At 45.2% G+C, this 25,998-nt stretch overlaps 1 protein-coding gene across 3 annotated transcripts in view; it reads right to left on the reverse strand.

Moving 5' to 3' along the window:
• Positions 1-10,414: 10,414 nt before the first annotated feature.
• The window catches only part of LOC133384403 (uncharacterized), a 101,576-nt gene continuing 85,992 nt past the window's right edge, over positions 10,415-25,998 (reverse strand). For 2 of the 3 annotated variants that reach the window (XM_061626322.1, XM_061626323.1), the window contains 2 exons: positions 23,409-23,616; positions 10,415-11,543 (listed from right to left, as the gene is read on the reverse strand). In XM_061626322.1, the coding sequence (XP_061482306.1) occupies positions 11,373-11,543; positions 23,409-23,616 (379 nt within the window). In that variant the 3' untranslated portion in view covers positions 10,415-11,372. Of the gene's footprint in view, positions 11,544-23,224; positions 23,372-23,408; positions 23,617-25,998 lie in introns of those variants that run through there. The other variant, XM_061626324.1, reaches the window with a different exon arrangement.

The following is a 25,998-nucleotide window of genomic DNA, read 5'->3' on the forward strand; positions in this document are numbered from 1 at the left end:
GACGTTCACTGTGACATCTGGAAAAAGTTACAATGAATATTTTCTGTGCCTTGCTTCTTTATATCTTGGAACACATCTGTTGTGTATTTAGGTGAAAATGGAAATGTTTCTCGCAAATCTTACATGTTGGTCAAGGCATGAGCCTATGGGGAAACGTAATAGGGATGGTGATCACATTATTTTCACTGGTCAGACAGTCTAACAGAGTGAAAGGAACATGTAACACCTGCAGATAAGCCAACAGAGTTTGGTTGTGCAATATGAGGGAGCCCTTCAAAAAATGCTTCCAAGTTCTGCTGGGAAGTACATTATTCATACACTAGTTATTCTGAATGTTAACCTACACATCAGTGAAAAATCCTTGAATTAACTTACGGAATGAAATACAGATGGAATGACAGGATATTTTCTGAAAGTAGTAACTGGTTGTTGTTTTTTAAATGAAGAGTGAAAGATATTTGACAATCTACTGATTTTTCATAGTAGCTTTATGTACCAAAGGCCAAACAGGAACTTTAAGGCTCATTTTATTTCTTGAAACCAATCTTAAAGATTTTCTTTAACAAAATAGGAATGCCTGTTGTCTGAAATGGGAGAAGACATGTCCTGGAATGTATGACATGGGTTTTTGAATATATGGTAACACTTTTTACATGGAGCCAAGTTCTCTCCCCCCCCCCTTCTTTTGGCACTTGATGCCAATGCATGCCTTCTATAGTGATTTTGATGGATCTGTTTCGTGATGATAGCCAGGTTTTCAGAAGACCCTGACTGCAAACTTGTCTACCCCAGGACTTCCACTAGATGAAGGGGCTTCAAGCCTTGGGGCTATTATTTATGAAGGTTCTTCAAGTACACAGACACACAACACCTTTTGACACTATTGACCACAATATCCTCCTGGATCAGTTCTGTGGGATGGCTATGAGAGGCACTGTTTTATTATGTTTCTATTCATACTTGCAAGAGAATAGCATTGGGGTGTGTGCGTGTCTTGGCCCCACAGTCTTTGTGCTGTGATGTGTCACAGGGCACAATCCTGTAGACATAGATCTATATGAATGAAGCCTTCGGGAGCAGTCAGTAGGAGTTTGGGGGCAAAGTATCATCAGTATCCTGTCTCTCCATAACATCTGAGCCAGGAGAGGCTGAGCATGGTCTGGAATGTTGTCTGGATGCAGTTGTGGAATGGATGAGGGCTAATAAACTGAGCTTGAATCCTGGAAAGACAGAGACACTCTGGGTGAATGGTTTCAGTGTCTGGGAGATTTGTCTGTTTTGGATAGGGTTACATTCATTATGAAAGAACAGATGCATAGTTTAAGGATGCACCTGGATCCATCTTTGTCACTTGAGGCTCAGGTAGCCTCAATGACTAGGAATATCTTTTCCCAGCTACGGCTGGTATGCCAATTATGGCGATTCTTGGATAGGAATAGTCTGACATGGATAGACTTGATTATTGCAATGTGCTGTATGTCAGGCTACTTTTATGTCTGGTCCAGAAGCTCCATCTGGTACAAAATACTACAGCTAGACTGTTGATGGGTTCACACTACCACCAGTACATAACTCTGGTACTTAAAAGCATGCACTGGCTGCCCATATGCTACTGGGCCAGGATCAAGATTCTTGTATTGATTTACAAGGCCCTTAAAAACTTAGGTCCAGGATCCTGATCATGGGCTGATCACTGAGATATTTGGGGAGACTCTGTTGGTGGTTCCTTATGGCCCAGATGTATGACTTGTAATGACTGGAAGCCAAGCATTCAGTGTAGTCACCCTAAACCTATAGAACTCTCTCCCAAATGAGATTAGACACACACCCTCCTTGTTGCACTTGAGGCACGTCTAAGACTTTCTTGTTCCATTTTAAGGTAGTGTTTAGTTTTATGATGATTTTATTGTTTTATTATTTCATTTTTATGTATGGCTTGTTTTTATGTACATCGCTTACTTATTAAGTGGTATATAAATGTCAAATAAATAAGATAAACATCTGTCATACTTTTGCTTTCTCTTTTTTGAATTGTTTGCTCCATTGTGCACATTCAATAGGCCTCATGAAGCTTACATAAGGAGGGAATTATGCACATTTCCTGGTCAATATACATAATCTCCAACAAGCCTTGGGGAATGTATATATTGCCTGAATTTGGTACATTCTCCAGTCATTATGCATAATCTCCAACAGGCCTTGGGGAATGTGCATATATTGACTGAATGTTGTACATTCTCTGGTTATTATGCATAGTCCCCAACAGACCTTGGAGAATGTGTATATTGTGGCTGATTTTTATATTTTCTCTAGTCATTATGCATAATCCACAACAAGGCTTGGGGAATGTGCACATCTTGGGTAACATATGCCCATTTCCCAAAGCCTGTTAGAGATTATGTATATTGACTAAGAAATATGTACAAGTCCCTCTTCATGGAAGGTTAATGTGAACATTCTCCATGAGACTTAGTGAATGTGCACAATGAATGGTTATTATGCACATTCCCATTCCGTGCCCGGGACTTACCGGGCAGAGGGGCGAGCTTGCGGCCGCTGCTGATGTCCGGGCCGCCATCTCGGGGGATGCGCGTGCACACGGCGCGCCGGCACGCCGTTGTGTGATGCGGCAGGGAGGCGGGGCAGCTGTAGGCTATTTAAGGCTGCCCTGCCTGCTTCCCGCCATCCATTTTGAATTTCGGCGGCAATCTCGGCAGCAGCAGCAGCAGCTTCAGCGCGGCGCGGCTCCTTTGCCGGCGCACGTGGGCCTCCGGAGGCTTTCTGTGGCTGTTCTGCTGCTGGCTGTTCGGCGGCGAGACCCCCCCTGTCCTCGGGAGACAGCAGCGGCGAGGCTGTGTATAGCGAGGCTTGGTGGCTGGCACCGAGGCCTACGCGGCGAGGCCCCTGGCCTTGGGAGGCCCTGCGGCAGCAGCGGCAGCGCAGACACTACGAGGCGGCAGCGCAGGATCGGATCCAGCAGCGGCGAGGATCACAGGCTAGGCGGCCTTTGGCCAGCAATTTTCAAATTTAAATTTTAATTTTAATTGACGCGGGGGCGGGTGGTGCATGACCCCAACCATCAATCCTTGGCGCGTGTAGGGCAATTAGGCTCCCCCCCTGGATAATTGGGTGCCGGGAGGGTGTATAGAATAAGCAGGCCAGGCCCCTTCACGACGTTTTGAAAGCACGTTGTATTATAAGCGGGGCCCCTATCTCCCTCTCTAGACAGGGTTGGGCCAGGGATACCCAAATCAGCTAGATATGCCACCCAAGAAAGGGCAAGGGGGGCCAAAAGGGAAAGGAAAGGCCCCCAAAGCGGGGGGGAGATGCCCACCCCCAGCGGCGGTGGGGGCAAGGAGTGGGGAGGGGCCACCATGGGCGGCCATATTAGCCAGGTTGGAGGCCCTAGAGCATGGCTCAGGCCATCCTAGTGCACCTCGGGACCAACCTGTGACAGGGAAGGTGAAGGACCCACCACCTAAACGTTATCAGTGGAAAACGCAGTGGCCAGTGAACGGGGCTGATGCAGGGGATGTTGCTTCCATCTTAGCGTGGCTGGATGTGCTGGAGGCCGGGCCCAGGGCTGAGGCGAGGACGCCCAGCATAGAGACAGGCGCAGCTCCCACCTTGCAAGCAGCCCCGACAATGCAGCCCACACAAGGACCTTCGGCGGAAAGCACACAGGGTGAGTCCTCTATTGTGCCACACCAACAAGGGCAGCAGCAGTGGAGCTGGGCCCCCTGGGGGTACCCCTACTGGCCCTTTTCCCCACCAGCGGTAACCGAGGGATATGGGCAGGCAGGGACTCCCGCCGGCGGGGGGGAGGTTATGCCACAGCAGCAGCATCCCCTAAGGGAGGCCTGCGAGCAGGTCTGGCACCTCGTTTCTGGGACGGCGTTGGAAGGAGGGAATCAGCCCGCCCTGTCTGCCAACCCCCCTGCAGAGATATCCGACCCCCTGGGATCAGTCAGAGAGGGGGCCATACCTCTTGGGGAGACGTCTGCCCCACTAGGTTTTCATCTGCTGCCTGCTACGAAGGACAGAATATGGAAGGGAGAGTACGTGGACCTATTTTCACTCCTGTACAGGGAGCCTGTTGGGAAGGATAAGGATAAAGGGGAACATGCAGAGCCCGATAGGCCCAAGCAGCGACGTGTAGAGCGCTCTTGGTCTAACTGGCTACCTGCATTCCTTACGTACATGGGGGTGGTAATTGTTGGCGTGTGCGGACAGAGGCAGACTCATAGGGCCTCGGTACTGATCAAATACCTCGATATCATATCAGGGCTACTCTGAGTTCCAGGGGACAGCATGGCTGGACTACGACCAGGCGTTCCGTATGAGGGCGGCTTTTGATACATCCCTCCCCTGGGACAAAAAGGAGGCTGACCTGTGGCTGCAATTTATGGCACATTCTAAGCCCATGGCAGGTGATAGGGCAGACAGTGGCCATCTCTTGGTGCGCCAGGCATCAGCAACTCCTTCCCGCGGGCCTGCGGGGCAGGGGGTTCAACCCCGCCTGCTTTGCTGGGAGTTCAGCTCGCACGGCCTCTGCGGTTGGAGCCCGTGCAGGTTTAGACATGAATGTGCCGTATGTGGGGGCCCTCACGCCTGCACTAGCTGCCCCAGAGGCCGCCCCTTCAGGGGTGGAAACAGGGATTCGGCTGGCGCAAGAAAGCCAGGAGCTGCAGGCGCAGCTCAGGGAAAGGGGCCCCAGCCCAATTAAAATTGCTGAACTCCAACACTTACTCCACCTTTACCCCCTAGTCCAAGATGCCCAGTTTTTACTTGAAGGCTTCACAGTGGGTTTTCGGATCCCCTATTTGGGTCCCAGGTGACCTTTCATGTCCCGCAACCTTAAGTCAGTAGAAGGCATGGAATCAGTTCTGAGAAAAAAAATTAGGAAGGAAGTAGTAGCCGGCTGGGTTTTGGGCCCCTTTGCGGCACCACCCATCCCCTCACTCAGAGTTTCCCCGTTGGGCCTCGTCCCCAAGAGGGCACCAGGTGAATTTCGCCTGATACACCACCTGTCCTTTCCACAGGGTGAGTCAGTCAATGACTTCATCCCAGCGGAGCTGTGCTCAGTCTGCTACACATCATTCGACTGTGCTGTACGAATGGTCAGGGACTGCGGGGTCGGGGCCCTTATGGGAAAGTGTGACATCAAGTCTGCTTTCCGCCTCCTCCCGGTCCACCCACAGGACTTCGAGCTGTTGGGCTTGGCTTTTGAGGGTGAATATTACGTGGACAGAGCATTGCCTATGGCCTGCTCTATATCATGCTCTGTTTTCGAGCGCTTCAGCTCCTTCTTGGAATGGGCGGTCAAGAGGCGCGCAGGCTTGCAATCAGTGGTACACTATTTGGATGACTACCTGTTTGCGGGCCCTGCGGACTCAGGCACCTGTACGGCGTTTATGGCACATTTCGCGGGGCTGGCTGGAGAGCTGGGTGTCCCCCTCGCGGCCGAGAAAACTGAGGGCCCGACCACCGCTCTCACGTTTCTGGGCATCGAGATAGATATGGTGGCCCAATGCTGCAGGCTCCCTCATGACAAGTTGGGGGCCCTCAGGGAGAAGATCTCAGAGGTGGTCAGTTCTAATAAGGTGACATTAGCCACGCTCCAACGGCTGGCAGGCCATCTGAACTTTGCCTGCAGGGTTGTAGCGCCTGGCCGTGCCTTCCTGCGGCGCGTATATGACACCATGGCTGGCCTATCATGATCCTACCACCGCACATGGGTGACAGCCGCTCTTAGGGCTGACCTGACAGTGTGGTCCACCTTCTTGCGGGAATTTAATGGGGTCTCCCTATGGAGAAGGGATTGTCTGTTGGAGGCAGAGCTACAGGTGCACTCCGATGCCTCAGGTGCCTTTGGTTTTGGGGTCATTCTTCATGACTCATGGTGCCACGGCAGCTGGACGCAGGGCTGGACACTGGCTGGCCTGACCAGAGACCTGACGTTCTTGGAGTTCTTCCCCATTGTCGTGGCCGTACACCTCTGGCCCGACAAGTTGGGTAATTCCTCAGTCCACTTTTGGTGCGACAACCTCCCCACAGTGCACGTTATTAACACCCTGTCCTCTAGAAACCCCAACGTTATGCGTCTGGTGCGAGCATTCGTGCTCCAATGTCTTCGCTATAATATCCAGTTCCTGGCGCACCATGTTCCGGGTATTGACAATAGTATTGCTGATGCTCTATCACGGAACCAGATGGAGAGGTTTTGCCAGCTGGCACCGTGGGCAAGGGCTCTGCTGGAGGTGTTCCCCCCAGCGCTATGGGAGATTGGAGGATTGAATCAGAAAGGGCCACAAGCCTTTCTGTGGCGCCCAGCACTTTGGCCGGCTACCAGGGGGCAGGTAGGGATCTATCAAACTTCAGAGAGTCCAGGGGTTACGCCCAGGAGTGGCCCATCCCTGTCGAGCAGCTTATGGAGTTCTGCATGGAGGGGAAACGGAGAGGCCTTTCAGTCAGGACCATCAAAGGTAAGCTCTCAGGCCTCGCTTTCCTAGCGAAGGCACGGGGCTTTCAGGACTACACGGGTGACTTTAGGGTGCGCCGGATGCTGGAGGGTTGGTCCCGTGAGCGCCCTTGCCCCCCGGATGCCCGCCTCCCCTTTTCCCCGGAGCTATTGTTTGGCCTGCAGGGACAGTGGAAGCACTTGTGTTCTTCCCCTTTCGAGGCCCTGCTATATCATGCTGCGGCCCTCACTCTGTTTTTCGGGGCCTTCCGAATTGGGGAGGTGGTGGCGGCTTCTAAGACGGATGACTCCCTCTGGGCTCTGCTGGTCTCCGATCTCAGCTGGAGGGCGAAGCGGGCCCTCCTGCGACTCAGGCGGTCCAAAACGGACCAGCACGGTAAGGGGCGCCTGGTGGTATTGGACCCATGCCAGCAGCAAGAACTCTGCCTGGTAACAGCCCTGCGCGGTTTTGTGGCAGTGAGGGGGTCGCAGTCAGGGTACCTATTCATACATAGGAACTCCCAGCCCATTACCAGATACAAGTTTTGGTCCGTGGCGAAGGCCGCACTGGGGAATTTAGGCATGGACCCCAGTAAGTTTGGGACACACTCCTTCCTGATAGGCGCGGCCTCCACGGCGGCCCTCTTGGGCTTCTCTAAAGACAGGCTTCAGGCTGTGGGTGGGTGGTCCTCAGACGCGTACAAGGCCTACATTAGACCACTTGCTGACACACACGACGCCAGCGGCTAGATGTTGCCCCCCCTTCTTGTTACCCCAATGTCGTTGTTGTTTCAACAGATTGCTGGACAAGATCGGAGCAGCCACGCATCCTCCTATGTGGCCACAGCATGATTTTCTGGGCGGGCCGCAGGGCAGCGAAGTCTCACTTTGGCACGCAGCTGGGGCTCAGTCAATGGGCCGCAGTGCGGTGGCTGGGACGTCGGGGGATGCGTTGGGACGGGCTCCTGCCAGCCTTGTTTCAACCGGGTGTGGAACTGGCGGTGCCCCAGGTGCTGGTCATCCACCTCAGGGGCAACGACTTGGGTCTGTTAAAGGGCAAGGCCCTAATTTAACAGGCATGCGGTGACCTCTGGGCCATTGCACGTCGCTGGCCAGGGGTGCACTTAGTGTGGTCAGACATCCTGCCGTGCAGGAGGTGGAATTGTGCCGGTGATCCACGTGGGATGGACAGGGCATGGAAAAAGGTGAACAGGCAAATTCAGAGGGCCCTTAGGGACTTGGGAAGTTCTGTCATCCACCACCCAGAGGTTGGCCACAACAAGCTGGAGCTGTTTCGGCCTGACGGCGTCCATTTGACTGACATGGGCAATGACATCTTTCTTGGGGACCTGCAGAAGGGTTTACACCAGATTCTTATCGGGTGTGGGGTAAAGGGGGACTAAGCAGAGGCTTGTCCCCCTTTGTGGCGAAGAAGTGCGGGGAAAGGTTAAAGGGAAAAGGGCAGCTAGGTGACACCTTTAGGCACCTTTGGGGGTGACAGACGGTCCGGAGGCCTGCAGCTCAGGGCTACACGGCCCGGGGACAGGGTACGGGCCGCCTTTGGGGCCAACGTGCCTCATCCGCTCGGAGTTTCAGGGCTCCGAGGGGCGGTGATGCGGGTTGGACCCCCTACACATCTTCAGGGTGTGGCTGGAGCTGGGGGGCTGGCACAGGGCAGCCCCAGGCTCAGGCAGGGTATGGTCGCCCGATAGCTGCAAACAGGCTTTGCCTGGATCACCAGAATGCTCCCGCACTTAATCTCCCTTCTGCATGTTCATTATTCAATTGATTCTGTTTAAATAAAGTGGCCTATTATTTAACCCAAGGAATGGTGTCTGTGTTTTATTTCGGCAATAGGCCGCAATCCCGTTCCGTGCCCGGGACTTACCGGGCAGAGGGGTGAGCTTGCGGCCGCTGCCGATGTCCGGGCCGCCATCTCAGGGATGCGTGCGCACACGGCGCGCCGGCGTGCCGTTGTGTGACGCGGCAGGGCGGCGGGGCAGCTGTAGGCTATTTAAGGCCGCCCCACCTGCTTCCCGCCATCCATTTTGAATTTCGGCGGCACCCGCCCGACCCTCCCTCTGCTGCAGTGTGATCCATTTGGTCGCTACGGGGCTGACTAGGAATTTTTGGCCTGCCTGCCTCGCTTTGCTGGCAGGTTTCTTTTGCCTACTCCACACTGTGGTTGGGGGGAGGGGTCAAGGGTTAGCACGGGTGCCCCGGGGGTCAATAGGCTGATTGGGCTGTTTAGTTTTAATTTGTCAATGGTCACTTTTGGAGTGCAGGCGAAGAAGTGCGGGGAAAGGTTAAAGGGAAAAGGGCAGCTAGGTGACACCTTTAGGCACCTTTGGGGGTGACAGGCGGTCCGGAGGCCTGCAGCTTAGGGCTACACGGCCCGGGGACAGGGCCTTTGGGGCCAACGTGCCTCATCCGCTCGGAGTTTCAGGGCTCTGAGGGGCGGTGATGTGGGTTGGACCCCCTACACATCTTCAGGGTGTGGCTGGAGCTGGGGGGCTGGCACAGGGCAGCCCCAGGCTCAGGCAGGGTATGGTCGCCCGATAGCTGCAAACAGGCTTTGCCTGGATCACCAGAATGCTCCCGCGCTTAATCTCCCTTCTGCAGGTTCATTATTCAATTGATTCTGTTTAAATAAAGTGGCCCATTATTTAACCCAAGGAATGGTGTCTGTGTTTTATTTCGGCAATAGGCCGCAATAACAGCTCAGTTTACATTTCCCTTAACATATCTATCTATCTATCTATCTATCTATCTATCTATCTATCTATCTATCTATCTATCTATCTATCTATCTATCTATCTATCTATCTATCTATCTATCTATCTATCTATCTATCTATCTATCTATCATCTGTCTGCCGTCTGTCTGCCTAATATTATACACTGCTCTTCACTACATCTGGATCTCAAAGAGACTTACAAAATAAGGATATAGTATATGCAAAATTTAAAACATAAATTAAACACCATAGATTAAAGCATCAGAGAGTAAACATAAGAACAGCGTTCATAGTGCAAAGATGGCCTGGAATAAACCCATTTTAACCAGGCATCTGAAACTTAACAGGGATGCTGCCTGCTCTAGTTGAGGGTGGTGGACAAATTATAGGTTCTGGAAGTGTCTTAGTGTGGAAATGTGTTCTGGAAAGCTTGTGGCGATTCTTTCTGTGATGATACAGGTTTGTTTTTCTCCTTTTACTCAAGCTACCTCAAGAAAGATAAAGGATAATTAGCTTTTGAAACCTCCTTCTTGGGCCTCTAGGTAAATATAAAGGAATTGGTATGGCTGATGTAATGTTACAATGCATTTATTATATATTCAATTATGTATAATTTATACTGTGGTGGTTAGAATTAATTTTTCACAGAATATGATTTTGTGGGTGTGATATGCATTAAGAAGGCTCCTGAAAGCTCCGATTTGAACATTACCACATAATTATATTATTGTTAATTACAGGATTATTTTGTGTGTACTTTTAAAACTGAGAACTTTCTATAACTGAGTTACAAACAAATGAATGGATTAGAAGTAAGGATTGCTTTGCATATTATGAAATACACTGGTGTACTCAATATTTTTTTCCTTTTAAAACTCATTTCTGTGTAAAATGGATTAGGATTAAAATCTTACTGATCTTCAGACTCAGAACACAATGAAACAGCAAAAATCCCTAAATCAGATTACTTGCTTTTTTGCTTACGTCTACCCAAAACCCATTTACAAAACAGCTTTTGTTTTCACAGTGAGGATCACATAGTCCCATAATAACAGAAATGGTCTAATATATTTAGATTAAATGCAAATTCATAAGCAGCATTTTCAAAACGAGTACTCGTCAATATCTGACAAAATGAATGTTTAAAAATGAAACTTGTCTCCCTATGATTGTGAAAAGAGAGGGGCAAATTTAAATCTCATCAAGTTGCAATAGTTCGAAAATACATTCATTTTCTTTCCTATCAACAAAGCAGCTGTGATGGGAAAGACCACCAGAAAAGTTGTGTTAAATTTTCAATATACAACTTGACATCACACTATTATGTAAAGACTCATATGCTTTTTACAATATAATGCTCATAAACAATGGTTGGTGTCTTAGGCTGCAATCCTATACCCATGTACTTGGAGTAAGTCCCTTTGAACATTAGATGGGATTAACTTTTGAGTAAAGCTGCAGAGGATTTCATTGTTTAAACTTTAATTTGCACTCAGTGGCCCACTCCAACTAAATATAGTCACTTTTAAGTTCCACTGAAATCCACACATAGTCATGGCACATTTGTCCAATGGACTTCTATGGGACTTTAATGTAACAACTTCAGCCAATGTCTCAGGCTGATTTTACAAATAATTGTTTAACACATAAAAGCAATTATTAAAAAGGCCCAACAGGAAGTAGCAAAAATAAACATTGTGCCAATCAATTTACAATGCATATATTCTATCTTGATCAATAGAACTAAGATTATTATTCTAAAGGCCACACAAAAGTTGTTTAGGGAACAGAAACTGAAACTGTGTTTTTCAAAGGCAGCACTTTAAGTTATTAATTTGCATTTAATGGTCTGCTGTTGGTTCTGTGAATGTTACCAGAGTTGATCTACTCATCATAGGACTTCAAGCACCATCATTTGAATACATGGTTCATATCAATACTACAGTGAGCGGTTGTTTCATGAAAATATTACCCAGTTTGTCATCCATTAAGGTTACAATCCTATAGATGCTTACCTGCACGTAAGTGTCATTGAATTCATTAAGACTTACTTCTGAGGTTTATAAAGAATAAGCAGCAATTTCAAGCAAATTCTTATTGAAATAAAAACTGTCTTGGAGATTTCCAGTTCTGAATCTTCTTGTATGGCTAAATCCACTTGGTGGTTCTGTGTTCTAATTTACATTCATGTGAAGTTCATCTTCTAGATTTGGAATAGTATTTGGGATGAGTGACAGTGGGTTCTGAACTATGCCCTCATGGATTTCTACAAACAGGGGGATGTAGGTAACAAAATCTAGGAAAGATAGAACACCGGCTTTTGTGCGGTTGAACTTCTGCAAGGCCTGGATAGGAAATTTTAAAAAGAGAAAATAACGTTATTTTGGTTTAATAACGAAATTCTGAATTAGAGATGCATGAAACGTGTCATAATTTTGCTTGACTTTGTGGCACTAGGCTGCTCCCATATATGCCTGATATTTTTTTTTAAAAAAACCAATTTCTCATTTTCCAGTCAACAGTTGTATAATAATATAGTGCAAATTTAGAACACAAAAACAAAAGAAAAAGTACACATTATAAACCCGTTTGCCCCTCCCTTGAGATCCGAGTATATAGCCAGGTACTGTATATGAGGACCTATTCTGTGTAGGGATGGAAAGATCTATCAATTTTGGTTCTCTTAGTTTCTCTGTTTTCTAATGTTAAATTCAGTCCTCTACATTTCTGCAGCAATCTGCAATTATTTTTTTTTTTAAAAATCCTCTTGAAAATTCTCCACCATTTTAGTGTGCATTTCTCTAAATAAACACATTTTTGTAGGCAGTTTTTACAAAGGTACACATTTTTTCTAGCTATTTCTCATCATAATGCCTTTTTGCATGTTATTTTCACTCATATATTCATTTTTATGCACACTTTCCCCTGATATATGCATTTTTGTAAATATTGTTTAGCTGGCGAACTGCATTCCAAAATTCTAACAAATGCGAATTCTGAAAGAACGGCTGTGTTTTGGTTCTCATATTGTTTCAGAAAGTGAAAATTTGACAAATTCTGCTTGACATGCTAACTGAATCAAAATTCTCACCCTTCCCTAATCTTGTGGCATTTTGATGGTTTAAAATACCATCTGTGTATTATTTTTACACTATACTCTTTCATTTTCGCTGATTCTGACTTAAAGGGTATTTTGTCCCAAAGACTTTGCCAACCGTGCTCTTCAGCAACACATTTTAGATCAGTTTCCTATAGTGGTTTTAAGACATCAAGATTTCCTGTCAGCTCCTTATACAAGACCTTATAAACTATTGATATTAGAGTCTTTCAGTATAAGAAGTGTTGAGAATCACGTGTTCCATGGGTGTTAGTGGTAGTGACCTGGTATTTAATTAGTAGTCTGGATATATAATTAGTAGTCTGGATATATTATTTGGTGAATGATCATCCAGTTAGCATTCATTATTCCCAATTATTTATTTGTGTGCCATTCCAAGGAACTATACCATAAAATAAATCCCTCAGACAGCATAGACCCTTTCGTTTTCAATTTGAAAATTGTTGTGCTTTGTCTTTGGTTTTATGCCCTGATCCACCTCTAGTCATGATTAGTAGTTGTGGATGTGAACAGTAGTGGATGGTGTGGTGGTGCTCACCTGACCTCCAGTCGTATCACTCTTACTGGGAGGTAGAGGCAGAGGGGCAATGTAGCGGTAAGGAAGGCATGGTGCAAATGCACCAGCGAGAGTACAAGACTGGCCCCAAAAGTGCATTTGCACTATGCTGTCCACACTGCCACCTCCCTCTTCTGCCTCCCTGTAAGCAGCAGTGACATGATCAACCAAGGGTCAAGTAAGCACTGCCACCCCCACCACGCCATCTGCTACTGGATGTGACTGCCCTTTGGAATATGCAACCCAGTGAGAGTAATGCAGTACTGGCAAAAATCTGCACATGGAAGTGCATTTTGATGCACATTTGACACATGGGATTCTCCCTAGTAGAAAGTACAGCAAATGGAATTGGACTAAAGACGTTTTGGGACAATCATTCATTCTAGTGGAAAAATATCCTGTCAGAAAGTGGTGGTGTACCACAGCATCCCTACAGTATTTCTGTTGGAAAAAGAAAGTGGTTGATCATAGTACAGCCTGTATAGCAAAACCATTTGTTGGCACACATGCAATGGAAAAACTTATTGTCTATAGGCTTCCTAATAGTACAGTCCAAAATCACATCAAGATCAATGCATCAAAGTGCTTTCAAATGTGTCTCATGACAGATTTGCAGCAGGTCAAAAAGCTGCAAGTAGAACCTGACACAAGGCAATTAAGTCTAGCAGTACCTCTATGGTTCCTAAAACAAAAAGAAAATTGTCCAGGATCTACAAAAGATAGGAATCAAGGACAAAAACCTTTTGGTATGCAGAAACTATACATTATTCTTCAACCAGATACCAGATGTTCTACACAGAGAAACAGCTCGGATCCAGGGTGCATCTAAATCTAGAAGTTTATCCAGAGGTGTAATTGTCCAGGGTCTTGGGGAGTCTTAGACCCCTAACCTTTTTAGGAACAGGGTCTCTATGTCTCCAGCATCTTATGAGGCAATCAGCATGAAAAGGGAGTGTGTTAGCCACTGAGAAGAGTCTTCAAACATGCTTCCTTGTCCTTTCCTGCTGATTAAAGCCAATCAGAGTGAAAGGAGGCAAGTCAGCCAATGAGAAGACTCTTCTCAGCAGCTAACACTCTGCCATTTCATGCTTATTGGCTCCTAGGGATATCTGTGTTGTGGGAGAAAGGATTAACAGGACTCATTCTCAACCCAGCAGCAAAAAAGGGGGGGGAAGTGGCTAACATGAAGGGACCCTGCACTTCTGGATTTGCCACAACAGAGTTTATTTATAAATAAACAAGTCTTTCTTAAAGAGTGGGTGAAGAATCTTAATAAAAAGTTAACTCTATGTTTGGACCAAGAAGTCTAACACACTCTACTATGTCTTCATTATGCATAGTTAATCAATGTAGAAACTTGATATTCCATTCCTGCTGCTCAGAACTACAAGAAGAAGTTTTTATTGCTGTAAGATGGGGCTAAACTGCTACAGGTGCAACATAATACTTGTTCTGCACTTGTAAGAAATTGTTCTTTTAGTGTGGCAGCACCTACTCTTTGGAACTCCCTGCCTATTGATATCAAACAGGTGCCTTTACTGTATTTCTTTTGGTGCCTGCTTAAAAACTTTCTGTGTAGGCAAGCCGTTCCAGACACATAGATGTTGATCTGTTTTAATCTTTTTAGTTAGTAGCTGTTTTAATAGTTTTAAATATGTTTTAATTACTTGGTCTTAACTGTTTTATTGATAATTTTAATCTTTTTTGTAAACTGCTTAGAGGTCTTTACATTCAAGCACTATATAAATTTTGCTAAATAAATAAATAAATAAAATTTTAGCAGCCTATTTTAGAACAATGCAGGAATGCCACTTGCCTGATCTTTCACCTCACCATGTGCCCCCCCAGGTGATGCACCATTTGGAAAACAAAGGGGACTTCTTCAGATCATACCATCAAGGAAACAGGAATCCACTTGGAACATGCCTGCCTTAGCTACCTAAAGCTATTGGCTTGAATGTCCTAGACAAAGTTCCCTCAATGCATCCAGAGCAGCCAAGAACAGTATTGTGAACTACTGTTAGGCTAGAGTTGTTAGAGAATGGGAAAATGATGGGGAAAGGATGCCTACCACCTCCTCATCCACAATATCTACCTACTATAATATGGCGCTAAAGATAAATTCACGCCAGCTTGCTACAGATCCTGTGAATTATTTAAGTAAAGCTGTGAATCCTTATTTAACAAAGAATCTGTGTCCCTTTCTTTATATGGCTAACAGAAAAAATCTACATCAGCCTGGTTGCATTCTGCTTTACTTGTTGCTTCCTGCGCTTGCTTCTGGAAAGCTACCCCTAAATTGAAGGGGAATGGCGAATGATCAGCTAATAATAAAGCCGATTCTAGCAAAACCAAATGTGTACATAGATCTTCAATGGAAAAACAGCTCTCCCCCACAAATGGAGAAATAGTTTCGCCCCCCAAAAGTGGAGATTTACTGCAAAGGTTAGACTGTTTTGAAGTGGCTAGCAGAGATGCCCACTATGAAATAGGGCAGTGGTTCCCAACCTTTATGAGCACGGGACCCTCTTTGTAAACTCAAAAATTTTTGTGACCCCCCCACATGCTAATTGTAATTATAGTCTCTGTTAATTGAAAAAAATACATAATGAAGTGTTAAGTAATGTCATTTTTTATTCATCTCAACAATTATGATGATGAAATTTATTATCTGCCCTTTACCAGAAAGTCCCAGGACAGATTACAGAATATAAACAACTTCTAACAAATTTTGAAGGATCATCAACTTACTTAGTAACTAGGGGCTTCATGCACCAACCCCATACACATATATACACACGCACACTCCCCAAACATGCACACACATAACTTGGAGCTCCCAAAACACTCACATCCACACCCACACCCAGGACACACATGCACACACACACACAGGGACTCCAGAACAGGTCCCTCCCCAAATGAATCTGCTCAGTTAATTACTTCTGAAACCCACAATGTGAAGAAGAGTGAAACCACGCCATATTCACACCATGTATTTATTCCGCTATTATTCCACTTTAAATACTAATGGCTTCCCTCAAAGAAGCCTGAGAAGTGTAGTTTGTGAAGGGTGCTGAGAGTTGTTAGGAGGCTCCTCCTCAAAGAGCTACAGTTCCCTGAGTGGTTTAACGTTCCAACCCTCTTCCCAGGAAACTCTGGGAATTGTAGATCTGTGAGGGGAACAAGGGTCTCGTAACAACTCTCAGCACCCTTAACTACACTTCCCAGCATACTTTGGGGGAAGCCATGACTGTTTCAAGAGGAATAATAGTGGAATAAATGTACAGTGAATGCAGCCCAAGAGTGTCCAGGTGACCAAATGATTACTGTTGACAAGTTCTTAAAATAAAGCTCATACATCCATGGTATAACTGAGTTAATGAGGAGGCTGGTGCTGTTTTGCAGATGTCAGAGATTGGAAGTCTGGTTGAAGAGATGTATGTTTCAACCTTAAATCTGGTTGCACATCTGTTTCGATATTTTGATTTCAATTCAATCCGGGCTGGCTTCCTCCTGCATGCCGTGTTTGGTGGGAAGGTGTGCAGCGTAGGCACTCTAGAATGGGAGTGATCCAGACTGCATGTGTAGTGGTTCCCTGGCAGAGAATTACCAGATATAGAATGCATGTTGAGTAGTTTTAAGTTGTGCAGCCACTATGCATGCGAGCTGAATCACTCCTATGCAAGAGAGCTTGCAGTGCACACCTTCCCGTTCAGCCCAAACCATCTAGTTCAGGAGGAGGGCGGCTAGTAGGTGGTGCAGCAGCGTTATATCTGGGACTGGGGAAGAGAAGCGTTTAGCACAGTTAACAAATGTGCAGTTGCAGCGCCTTTAGTTTTGAACTTGTTTAAGGATTTCTCACAAAATTCTCTAGCATGACATCACACACACACACACACACACACACACAGCCTCATCTGCTACCCACCCAGGAAAGACAGGGTACCCGAAAGCCTATTTGTGGGCACGAGATTTTACACAGGTGTTGACTTGAGGGGGGGAGGTATCTGATCTGATTTTGCTTATCTAATTCTATGAGGCACCATATACATTTGAGAGCATAACACTAACACCACCCCAGGAGTGATCCTGCCTCTGTGTAGTTTTCGGTTGCTCCAAAGACCTCCCACCCTCCATGCCCTCACCTGCAGCCCGCCCCAGCCGTAGCTCTGCGCTCACCGCTTTGCTCTTTCTCCCAGCAGGAGCCCATGGCAGGCAAGCAGGGCTGGAAGTGGGGTGGGGTGGGGGGGGAGGAGGAGAAAGAAAGGAAAGACGACGACCCCATAGGGGAGAAGGGAGGGAAAGGTGGTCAAGTAGCTGGGCTGGGCTGGCCAGAAAAAGACACAGCAACAGCGGAGCTCCAGCCGATTGCATAACTTCCTCTCTGCAACCACGTGCCCCCTTCGTGGATTTAGGTGGGAAGGGTGAGCTCATCCTGTGCAGTGGGAGGAGACAATGGGAGCGTCATGACATCGACAACTTCAGGGGTGGCAAAGGATACGGTGCTGGCAGAGGGGCAGTCACCATAGAGATAGAAAAGGGATAGAGGCAACACTCCATCTGTGGCTTACCATTATTTGAGGTTCCTTTTTTAAAAAAAATCTGTCTTCTTCATGACCTCCTTGGGGGCCGCAGCCCCCAGGTTGGGAATCACTGAAATAGGGTACGCTCTGGCTTCTCCAGAGAGTTGTATTTGGAATCATATTGTTTTGTTTTCAACCACTGCATGTGAAAACAAAACCTGATGGAGGAGTCTGCTCAAGTCATTAAGATGAATTACATAAAGCAAACCTCAAAGAATGGCTAAAATGATTAGACTGCTTGTTCATTATAAGATCAGGTTATTTTCCATGGTTGCTTCCCAGCATGGAGTATTTAGTCACTAGTACCTTTAAAGATCCAAAAATAGCACAAGAGGCCTCTTAACTATCAGCCTGTCCTGTATGGTTGGCATCAAATTCAGACGACTTGGAGAAATTTCATTCAAATGGCCTGTTTTTGCTCTTCTACTTTGTATACCTTTCTGTAAGAAAGCAGGCCTATTTTTAGGAGCTGGCCAATGAAGCTGAACCCAGTGATTTTGACTTTCACAGCTGTTGTTTTTCCTTCCTTTGAATCAAGGAGTTATAACTTATCACTTTGGACTTATAACTTATAAATTAGGAGTTATATTAAAGCTTTCATCTCTCTCTTCATACAAAGTGGTGACTTTTCTGTAAATGTCTGGAAATCCTCTTTAACGTTTCATTATATCCATTCAGGTTACTAGTCATTATGACCCTTAATACCTCTTCTTCTTCTTCTTCTTCTTCTTCCAGTTACATGTCCAACTGACTTCAGTTTTGACCATTCCAGGAGTGAGCTGAGAATTGTAGCTTCATGCTCAAATCCTACTGATTGGCTGTGATTTGTGCTTCTGCCAGTACAGCTGGATCCAGTTCCTGGTAAATGGTTCAAAGCTGCCATTTCCGCTCTGCTTGCCAGACAAAATCCTTGGAACAGGGTAAAGGGAAGTGTGAGGTTGTGCTTAGGAATTGTAATGTAGTGCATTGGATATGGTATAATTTGAAATTGGTCACAGTGGGTTGCTCAGGTTCAAGTAGCTGCTCAGCTATGAAGCTCACTGGGTGGGCTGGAAAAAGTCATGATCAGCCAGTCTAAACCTCCTAACAGGTCATTGCAAGGATAAATGAGGTATGAATTGCAAAGCACTTTGCACATTCAAAAGTGTCATAAAAATTATAGTTCATAATAATTGCATTCCATTTCATTCATGGGTTGCTACATAAATGATTATTACTGAAAGTTCTAGCCCACAAGTGCTGTGATAGCTTCCACTTTGCCAATATTGGCATGAGTAAAGCTGTGTTGAATCCTTGCACATGATCCTATGAGTTACAATACCAGCGCAGCAGCTCATAGTATTGGGCTACTACTATGTGCTTGAGATTGTGAAGACCAATAGTTTTGAGGTGAGAAATCCAGGGCAAAATCATAGCAGAGAAGATTGATTGCCAATAGTCTGTAAACTAATGCACAATGAGGCATATAAGCCTAAGTGTGTGTGTAACCATATATTTCTCCAACTAAATTCTACTCAGAGTAGACCCATTTAAATTAATGGACTTAAGTTAGACATGATCATTCATTTCAATGGGACTACTTTGAGTATGACTAACATTGGATACAACCCACATGATGAAGCTAAGTCATCCTCTCAAAAAAGAGACCATAGTAGGAAGCTCAATGTAGCATCTACTAAGTGATCTCCAGCAATGGAAAGAAAAGAATGGGAATCATTAGGAAATTATTCAAAATGAGAGCCAGAGTGGTGTAGTGGTCATAGTGTCGAACTGGGACTTGGGAGGCCAGGGTTCTAATCCTTGCTCAGCCATGAAGCTCACTGGGTGACCTTGGGCCAATCACATTGTTTCAGCCTAACCTATCTCACAGGGTAGTTCTAAGGAAAAAAATTGGAGGTTTGTACACCACCTGAGCTCCTTGGAGGAAAGGTGGAATATAAGCATAATAATAAAATAATAAATAAAATAAAATCAATCAGTGAACTTCCATGAAGCAGTGTTTAGTCATTTTCAAATATAGCATACTGAGTTAGATCAACCATTGGTCTGATCCAATATGGCAGAATATGTTTGTATATGTATAAGAGTAGAGTCGGTTAATATACAAAACAAAATAAAATTAAGGGACAATAAAGCCCTGTATCTGTTTTGTAATACAAAGAAAGGAAATGTAATTCATACCCTTTACTATGAAGATAATAAGAATTAAAGTGTTCATGAATAAGAAACAAAATGGCTCACAGAAAACAAATCTGAATTTGACCTGACCTACATGTCAAAGAAAAGAAAATGATAAACATCTGACCTTATCATCTGCTTTTCCTGCCATATATTAACGTAGTGACGGGTAATGGGAGGTATGGCGTTAGGAGGAGAACAGGCCAGGTAAGGGGAACTCGTCCCAGACAAATTGTGTCTGTGCCTTGTTCCGGTTCTCCTCATACTCACAGGTTTGTTGGTTGTCCTATCAGCCAGCTCTCGGATCTCCAAGTGCTGCTTTTGAATGCCAGGTCGGTACATAATAAAACCTCACTTGTCCATGATTTAATTCTGGAGGAGGGTGCCGACCTGCCATGTATAACCGAAACCTGGGTGGCTGATCAGGGAGGAGTTGCTCTTTCCCAGCTTTGTCCACCCGGGTATTTGGTTCAGCACTGTGGTAGATCTGAGGGCCGGGGAGGGGGGGGTCGCTGTGGTCTATAGGAGTTCTTTCCCTCTCACCAAGCACCCTGTCCAGACGGCGACTGGTCTGGAATGTCTCCACCTTCTATTGGGCCAGGGAGACAGACTAGGAATACTGTTGGTGTACCGTCCACCTTGCTGCCCAACAGCTTCCTTAGCTGAGCTGACAGAGATAGTCTCGGAGGTGCTCTTGAGATCCCCTAGACTTTTGGTACTGGGGGATTTCAACGTCCATGCCGAGGCTGTCTTATCTGGCGCAGCTCAGGACTTCATTGCCTCCATGACAACAATGGGGCTGTCTCAATTTTCTACCGGCCCAACGCATGTGTCGGGACATACTCTTGATTTGATCTTCGCCACTGGACATGGAGATGGTGATCTGGCGGTGGGGTGTTTTTCATCTACCCCATTGTCATGGACAGATCACCGCTTGTTGAGATTTAGACTTACAGCGGCTCTTTCCCTCTGCAAAGGTGGAGGATCTATTAAGTTGATACGCTCCCGGAGCCGGATGGATCCTGCAGGTTTTCAGAGGGCTCTGGGAGATTTTCCGGCTGATAGGACTGGTGCTCCTGTCGAGGCCCTGGTCGCACTGTGGAATACGGAAATGACCCGGACTATTGACACGATCGCTCCCGCGCGCCCCCTCCGCTGTAGAGCTCATACAGCTCCGTGGTATACCCCGGAGCTGAGAGTGATGAAACATGAGAGGAGGAGGCTGGAGTGCAGATGGAGGAAAACTCCCAGTGGATACAATCATGCCTTGGTAAGTGCCACCAATAAGTTGTATACAAAAGCGGTAAGGACAGCAAAGAAGCTTTATTTTGCTGCCTCTATTAGATCATCCCTATGCCGCCCAGCGGAGCTTTTTAAAGTCGTGCGTGGGCTCTTACACTCTGGCCCCCACGATACTACGGAAACATCGGAAGCCCGCTGCAACGAAATTGCTGGACACTTTCAAGATAAGATCGCATGTATCCGCAGGGATCTTGACTCCGATGTTGCGACAGATGAATCCATTGAAGTGTCCGGAGCACGGCCTTGTCCTTCATTATTGGATGAGTTTCAGTTGGTGCAGCTCGAGGAAGTGGACAAGGTGCTTGGAATGGTTCGGGCAACCACGTCTGTTCTGGATCCTTGCCCATCTTGGCTAGTGAAAGCTAGCAGGGCTGGGACCACCGGTTGGGCCAAGGAAGTGGTTAATGCCTGCTTGAGGGAGGGAGTAGTCCCTGGTAGCCTCAAGGAGGCAGTAGTGAGACCTCTTTTAAAGAAACCCTCCTTGGACCCAGATAACTTGAACAACTATAGACCGGTGGCGAATGTCCCTTTTTTGGGCAAGGTTTTGGAACGGGTGGTTGCCGGCCAGCTCCAGGCGCTCTTGGATGAAACCGATTATCTAGATCCGTTTCAATCCGGTTTTAGGCCCGGTGTTGGCACCGAAACAGCCTTGGTCGCCCTGTAGGATGACCTTTGTCGGGAGAGGGACAGGGGGAGTGTGACTCTGTTGATTCTCCTTGATCTCTCAGCGGCGTTTGATACCATCGACCATGGTATCTTTCTGGGGAGACTCGCGGAGTTGGGTGTCGGGGGCACTGCTTGGCAGTGGTTCCGCTCCTACTTCGCGGACCGTCACCAGAAGGTAGTGCTTGGGGAACATCACTCGACACCATGGACTCTCCATTGTGGAGTTCCTCAGGGGTCAGTCTTGTCCCCCATGCTTTTCAACATCTACATGCAGCCGCTGGGTGCGGTCATCAGGAGTTTTGGAGTGCGTTGCCATCAATATGCTGATGACACGCAGCTCTATTTCTACTTTTCATCTTCTTCAGGTGAGTCTGTTGATGTGCTGAACCGTTGCCTGACTGCGATAATGGACTGGATGAGAGCTAATAAACTGAGACTCAATCCAGACAAGACCGAGACACTGCTGGTGAACGCCTTCCCTGCTCAGATGGTGGATGTTCACCTTGTTCTGGATGGGGTTACACTCCCCCTGAAAGAACAGGTACATAGTTTGGGGGTTCTTTTCGATTCTTCCTTGTCTCTCGAGGCCCAAGTGGCCTCGGTGGCACGGAATGCATTTTACCATCTTCGTCTGGTAGCCCAACTACGCCCCTATCTGGACAGGGACGACCTCGCCTCCATTGTTCATGCTCTGGTAACTTCAAGATTGGATTACTGTAATGCGCTCTACGTAGGGCTGCCCTTGAAGACAGTTCGGAAGCTTCAGCTGGTGCAGAACGCGGCTGCCAGACTATTGACGAGGACCAGTCGGTCTTCGCATATAACACCTATTCTGGCGCGTCTGCACTGGCTCCCTATTTGCTTCCGGGCGAGATTCAAGGTGCTGGTTTTGACCTATAAAGCCTTACACGGCATGGGACCTCAATACCTTGTGGAACACCTCTCTCGCTATGAACCTACCCGTTCACTTCGTTCAGAATCTAAGGCCCTCCTCCGGGTACCAGCTCATCGGGAAGCCCGGAGGGTGGTTACTAGATCTAGGGCATTTTCTGTGGTGGCCCCTGAGTTGTGGAACAGCCTCCCCGAAGAGGTACGCCTGGCGCCTACACTTCTATCTTTCCGGCGCCAGGTAAAGACCTTTTTATGCTCCCAGGCATTTTACTCTTTTAATTTTCTTAATCTTTCTACTTTTAACATGTATCCTTCTTAATTTGTGTTGTATTTCGTTTTTGTTGTGCTTTCTGTTGTTTGTTTGTACATGTTTTTGTGATTTTTTACTATGATATATTGTATTTTATCTTGTTTGTTCACCGCCCTGAGAGCTATTCTGCTAAGGGCGGTATATAAATTGAAATAATAAATAAAATAAATAAAAATATATAATTCCTTTGAAACTACTAAATGCTGGTTCTCTTTGCTAGTCTTTCATAACACTAATGCTACTCTCAGCTGAAAACAGAATAAAATGGAAATGAACAACCAGGCCAAACTAAATTTGGCTTTTGATCTGTTTTATTAACTCCAAGGCATGATTTATATATGACATTTTGGATCATACATGCTGCAGCAAGCCAAAGTCTGAAAGGCTTAAGTCATAGCAAGGATATCCATCTCTACTGATTTATGTTTAGCTTTTCACTGTCGAGCTAAAAATTGCCCCAGCCTCTGAAAAGTATTGTACATGTATGTATGTCTTTCAAGGGAAGTGGGTGAAAGTGATCATCTCAGGAAATGCAGCCAGAGATTTTGGAGTGATGCCATTCAGCCCTGAAAAGGAAATGGGATTTTAATGAGTTTGACTTACAAAATTAATAGCCTCCAATGAAAATCCACCTGCTGCCAGCTCAAGTGCCAGGCTGTGAATGCTGACTGAGCCTCCAGACATTCTGTTTGTTTCCCTTTCTTTCCCTCCTTCGTCATCCTGGAGTAGATGCCAGAGGTCCTTTGCTTTCTCAATACGAATGCTTAAGGCTTCAAAATCCAGTTTATTGATCAATTTTTTAATCATTGGGCTATGGTGAGGAAACCAAGATAAGATTATTTGAACATCTGTTCCCTTTCATGAATTACACTTACTTGTTTCATTTTTTTTTAATGAGAAAGAGCTGCTGGCTGCAGTTTCCCAAAATCAGTTTCTCAGTACATCTTTTTTATTGTAAGATAGTTGTCCTGAAGACAAATGCACTGTCAAAAAGAGCCTTGCATTGTGAACAGGATAATTTTAAAAACATAATTCAATGCAATATATATTCCTTGCCTTAAAAACTACTACATCTGATCTCTTCCCCAGTTAAGTGTTTCATGAAAACCATCTTTACAGCTGGGATATAGCAAAACAATAGAACACTTTGAATCACATAAATGAAATAATCTTCTTCAGCTTTTTAACAGTAGGGTGACTGAAATTGTAGATGTCTTTCATTGATAAAACTCACACAATGAATGAAAGCTGAAAGAAATATAATTCAGAGTTTGACAGAATTAGATCACTAACATCACGGTCTTTTTCTCTTTGAACATTATTCATACTGGAGTGGTTCAACAGAATGTTTATTAATTACATAACTCTTTCCATACATGGGGTTATTTTATGCCCACAAGTACCCTCTGCAACAGGGTGAGAGAAACGGACAATTATTATTATTATTTCAGTATTTATTATCATTATATTATCATTATCATTATAATAATAATAATAAAGTAATTACATATCTTTTTCAAATCTAATACAAATGGTGCAAATGGAGCAGTCACCAAATCAGATAATTAATCAGTAATTAATCCATACTTTACTTTTTGTACATTGGAATAGGTATGCAGATACAAAATATATACACAGCAGATCAAGAGTAGTGCAAGTGCCTTTAAATAGCTGTTTCCCAGTAATAAACGCCGTCCTTTCTTGATAGTTGTTTCCATGTCTATTAGAGGAAGCTGGCCACTTTGAATGCCTGTGCATCATTCATCTTTGATGTACTACCTGGTGGATGTGCCACTCAAGTATCTCAGTTGGAATATTTTAGTCACATTTATACTTAGAAAGCTTGCCTGCCTTATCCAAAGGCTTATTAGAGCTCAGCAATGGTAAAAGGAGAGAGCACTAGGGATGGGTGAAATTTTTTATTCAGTTCACATTTAAAGCAGAATTTACCAAATCCACATTTTCTGAAACAACATAAGAACCAAAACAGAGTCATCCTCTGAGATTTGCACGTATCCAAATTTTGTGATTCTGTTCTCCAACTAAGCAATGTTTGCAGAAATTAATGTTAAGGGGAAGTGTGCATAAAAATGAATATGTCAGTGAAAACAATATATAAAATGCATTACATTAGGAGAAATTGCCTGCAAAAATGTGTACACTAGTCAAAACTGCACACAAAAATGTGTTTATTTGGAGAAATTTATACTAAAATGGTGGAGAATTTTCATGAGGATTTAAAAAAAGAATTCACATATTGCTGCAAAAGTGTGGAGAACCAAATTTAAGACTGGAAAAATGAGAAATAGAACTGAAATTGACAGATCCTTCTATTGCTAGATGGCACCCTATCTTCCTCAAGGGCTGACAATATAAATGGTGTGCATGAGGATCAAGAGGAAAGACAAGAAAACGACAAAATAATCCTGCAAGCACTCCCTTCCCCATCAGCTATCTTAGCATCTGTGTTCTTTTAAATGAGCAAACTCATAATTCCCTCCACATAAAATTCCTCCTGATCTACAGAGCCCATGCATTATTCTGTGCCCTAATGTTATGCTGGTGAAATGTAGAGGAGCTTTTCATCTTTTCCCCTTGTGCCAATCTTAGGTCCAAAGTAACTGTCATCCCAACACTAAATCTCCATGCAGTCCCCAAGTAAACCACAAAAAATTTGCAAAATGGCACCAATGGCTGTTTTTTATGAGAAAGGCAATAGTGATTGTTTAGAATGGCTGCCAATTGCACATCAGTAGTACAGCTTTCGAGAAGCCTTCATTGATTTCTTTTCCAGTGCCAAGTAAACACTTATTTTTTTCCTCCAGGCATTTGATAAACTGAAATTATGTTCTTTTATTAGTGCACTGTCAAGCTTCCTGTGGCTGTTATGGGAGTTTTGCGTTCTGTTTTTATGGTATTATGTATTTATGTTTTTAATGTGTTGTAAGTTACTTGTAGAACTTCGAGTAACAAGTGATGAATAAGTAGTCGTAGTAGTAGTAGTAATAACAACAACAATAACAATAATAATAAATTTTGCAACAGGTTGTGTGCACAAATGCAGCTCTGAATTTGCAGATCTTGACTTCAAGCTCAAAGATGAAAGAATGTATATATTACTCTAATAATTATGGGTGTTTCCAGTTTCTCATTGTTTTGCAAGAGGGATTCAAGCACTGAGCGTATCCACATG

The sequence above is a fragment of the Rhineura floridana genome, chromosome 4 (genome assembly GCF_030035675.1).
Source record: "Rhineura floridana isolate rRhiFlo1 chromosome 4, rRhiFlo1.hap2, whole genome shotgun sequence".
NCBI classification, from domain to species: domain Eukaryota; kingdom Metazoa; phylum Chordata; class Lepidosauria; order Squamata; family Rhineuridae; genus Rhineura; species Rhineura floridana.